Source organism: Garra rufa, chromosome 24, assembly GCF_049309525.1.
Source record: "Garra rufa chromosome 24, GarRuf1.0, whole genome shotgun sequence".
Classification (NCBI taxonomy): domain Eukaryota; kingdom Metazoa; phylum Chordata; class Actinopteri; order Cypriniformes; family Cyprinidae; genus Garra; species Garra rufa.
The window spans coordinates 13,333,089-13,337,248 of NC_133384.1; the positions used below are offsets into that span (position 1 = coordinate 13,333,089).

Here is a 4,160-nt window from a genome sequence, read left to right on the forward strand (position 1 = left end):
ATGGTCTTCTGTTAATCATTTTCATGAGACATTGACTATGATAAATTCTTCTTTCTGATCAGTTTCTCAGAACTTATGTTCTTCTTACCTTACTCCATTAACAGTTTTCTTGTTGTCTATCCATGTAGGCAGAGGGAGAAAACGAGGTGAATAATGAGCTGGCCAATCGGATATCTCTATTTTATGCTGATGCCACACCCATGCTAAAGACATTAAGTGATGGCACAACAAAATTTGTATCTGAGGTAACTTTTCAAATCAGTTCTCAGTTTTTTTTTTTAAATAACTTAAATAAATAATACTTTGCTTTTTCCCAACAGAATAAAAACTTGCCTATTGAAAACACAACAGATGTATTAAGCACCATGGCAAGTGTGTGCAAAGTTATGTTGGAAACTCCGTAAGTCCGCCATTTTCTCATCTATCTGATGACAACATAACATTTGCAGTGTAATGAAAATATTGGTAGGTAAATAGATTTTATTCTCTCATTCTGTTTGGATACAGAGAGTATCGCAGCCGCTTCAGCAGTGAGGAGACTGTTTCCTTCTGTCTGCGTGTCATGGTGGGGGTCATCATCCTCTACGACTACGTTCATCCCGTCGGCGCATTCGCGAAGTCCTCCAAAATAGACGTGAGTGAAACCATCATCTCCTGTTACTGCAAACCCATCTCTGAAGATTTTTCCCCTCCCGCTAGGCCCTAACACTGACTCATAATCATAGTGCTTAGAAAACGTGGTGATGGCTCTCTCACAGCATCATGACTCATGAGGTTGAGTGCTGTCATTACTCTGCCACTCTAACCATGGATGTTTTTTCCCCCAAACAGATGAAAGGCTGCATTAAAGTGCTCAGAGATCAGCCACCAAACAGTGTGGAAGGTCTTCTAAATGCTCTCAGGTACCATATTCAACAAGCTAACATTTCACATCTTAGACAGTAGATCTCATTATTTCACAGTGTTTTAAATAGGGCTGCCCCCTAGTAGTCGACTAACCATTAGTCGACAAAAAGAGGCTTGGTCGACAATAAATTTTATTAGTCGCTTAGCCTCAGAAAAAAATTTCACAGAAAGCGGCGAAGTCACACAGGACATCTAAACTCTCACCTATCATTCATTGACCTCAAATATGGCTCAAAAATCTGATAAAAAAAGTGATAGCAACTTTACTTTGCCGCTCAGTCTAATGTTAACCTAAAAAAAAGTGTGCTATTTAAGTGTCTGTGTGGAATGTGGAAGCTGAACAGTAACACGCTTACTACAGGACTGATGGAGGTGCCAGTGCGGTCACTTACAATACTGCGTCATTTTTGGTGATGCAGATAAAAGTAATACATCTTTGGAATTTGTAAAGACTCTACGTTTATTTGTGTGCACTCACAATAACAACGAAACTTGCGCTTTTGTAAAATAATTCATGCCCTTTTGTCTCTCTGAACTTGAGTGTGAAACTTTGACACACAGTGTATACTTGCCTTACAGACATGAAAAATGTATCTGTAGAGAGTGAAATATCTACTATTTAATAAACCAATTCAAATATAAAGCATATTCTCAGATTATGTAATCCGTATGAAACATGTGTACAGGCACATCATTACTGCGGAGATGATGAGCCAGTGTCGACGACTTCATCATAAAACCAAAAAACCTGTAGCTAATTTTACACAATGATTTTTAAATTTGTCTCAAAAAAAAAAAAGAGCTTTATTAAAATGAACTATTATTTATACGTTTTTTTTTTTTTTTTTTTGGAGCTTGAAATGGAGGAAACCAGTACCAAAAACACCAGTAGTTGGCAGCAAGTCCCTGTTTTAATAAATTCTTTATTGAATCATTCAAATCAAATGATTCTTTTAAAATGGCTGATTCAGTTAGAAACTAAACAAGTGAATCTATCTGAATGGACTGCCGAATCACTGGCTCACTTGATTCATTCAAAAACAGATTAATTTAAGGAACAAAATGCTGTGTTACTCTGCACTGTTGTATACAATTTGTGTTTGCGCATACATGCTGATATTCAGAAAGTACATTGCTTGTGCGATGAATATAAAAACAAAAACTCATACACCGGATTTTTTTTTTTTCATTGTTACAAGGGCATTCTTAAAGTGCTTTTGGACTCTTAAGACGTGTTTTTGGTTGTTTTTTTGCAAAGTCGGTGGCATACTTAATATTGTCAGCTCTCGTATCATCTCTCAGTCCTTTAAAGTCACACATACAGCACAATAACATTATGTCAGGGGAATGTCTGTAAAATCTAATCAAGAAAAATAGCATACCTTCTGTTGTCGTTTCTAATTGAATCTTCATAAGTTGCGCTTGAACCATTTTGCATGAAAAATTACGAAAGCTTGCTTCAGCTTGTTACAATACAGAGAGGTCTAATAGGCCAATTGCCGTTATTTGATTCGTAAATTATCAAACAGAAAATATCAAAATTTCATTTGCATGATAAGTTGAACATACAAAACATTAATAATCTAAATCTAATGGTGCTTTTACAGAGGGTAATTTTTTCAACTAGGGGGATGCCATCCCCCTGCATCCCTCCTCAATTCAAGCCCTCTATGTAGGCAATTACAGGCTCAATGTTATGATTTATATGGTTTATTAATAAATGACAAATAGTTGACTAAAGATTAAAATTAACGACTACAAGTCGACCAGAAAAATCTTTAGTTGAGGGCAGCCCTAGTTTTACCTTTGTCACTCATGCTAAAAAAAAATTTAATCTTTAATAGTATTTTTTATATAAAATTTTAAATAAAAAAATTTATTTATTTTTCTATTAATATCATAACTTTCTATAAAGTCAGCTGCACTTGTCCATGAAGACACATTTTGATTTGTTCCTCATATTTTCTTTAGTGGTTTAATGTGAGGAATATTCCATGATGCATGCACTTTCAGGCACCCGGGGCCTATTATGGCCTATGAACATGCTTGTTTTGCAACAGTGCTAAAGAAAGCTGGACGCAATACTGCAAAATACTGTTGTAAATATAATTATTACTTAATGTCTTCTGTGCAGGTACACAACAAAACATCTTAATGATGAGTCAACCACTAAGACCATTAAAAGCATGCTGCAGTAGCAACAGAACTCTGGGACACACCACTGGCCTCAAGCAAATGCTCAGGAGATGCACATACTGTACACTCTCTCTCCTGGACTAAAGCGATGCACAGAATGTTTTTTCTTTCCTTTCCTTTCCTTTGCTTTCCTTTTTTTTTTTTTTTTTTTTATTAAACCGGAAAAAATCAGACAAAAGCTTCTCTAATCTTTCCTTGTCTTTTTAGAAAAGCAGATGCTACTGGCGTTATGTGTGGTTTTCTGTGCCAAAATGGTTTTGCTGAAATCCCTTGTTTTTAATGTTCCTGAAAGACAGCCATGCTACTGATGGCAGCTATGGAAAACATTGTTAGATTATATTTGTGGTAAATGTTTTAATTTAGCTTGTTTCCCTATAAAGGGAGGGTGAGTGTTTTGACTTGAATATAAAATATCTATATATTATCTATATGATCTAGATACAATTATATAAAAAGAGAGAAGTATATTATTATTTTTTCTTTTGGAATTAATATTTAATGTTACATCCACTGCATGGCAAAATGATTACATGTCTTCTATTTAAAAGAAAACTAATGTTTCAAATTCATTTGTCTGCTTGATTTTTTGTGTAAAGGAAAAGGTGTTTAAATTATGTTTTGAAATGGTACTTAGAGATTAAAAATTTAGGTTAATTGATTTTTTTAAATATTTTTTTATAGTTCTTGATTTGTTTTTGTTTTTTCCTGTAGGTGTTATAATTTTCTGTTTTTGTTCTTTGGATCTGAAAACTAGCTTTCAAAAACTGTGATAGTTTGTAATCTGTGTCAGATGTGATGACAACATGATCTTAAGAGGAAATAAAATGCTTTCATTTTTATAATGATACGTTTACTTTTTTAAATGCAGTGTTACTAAGGTGTATGCAAATGAGCAGCACGTTTCTGGTGTTATGCAAACCAGCAGTGACATTTGAATTTTGAAATTCTGTTCCAACAGAATTGCAGATTGGTTGATTCAGACAATCTTGTACAATCACAATTTCATTATTATATCTTGAAATATTAAGTAAAGTACTAATTTAAAGAATGGTGTATGT

General features: G+C 34.2%; 1 protein-coding gene across 1 annotated transcript in view; it reads left to right on the top strand.

Moving 5' to 3' along the window:
- Positions 1–3,938, top strand: part of fam49bb (family with sequence similarity 49 member Bb) — a 19,894-nt gene extending 15,956 nt beyond the window's left edge. The window contains exons 6-10 of the mRNA XM_073830728.1: positions 129–245; positions 321–400; positions 508–634; positions 832–902; positions 3,041–3,938. Coding sequence (XP_073686829.1) covers positions 129–245; positions 321–400; positions 508–634; positions 832–902; positions 3,041–3,104 — 459 coding nt within the window. The 3' untranslated portion in view covers positions 3,105–3,938. The remainder of the gene's footprint in view (positions 1–128; positions 246–320; positions 401–507; positions 635–831; positions 903–3,040) is intronic.
- The last annotated feature ends 222 nt before the right edge of the window (positions 3,939–4,160 follow it).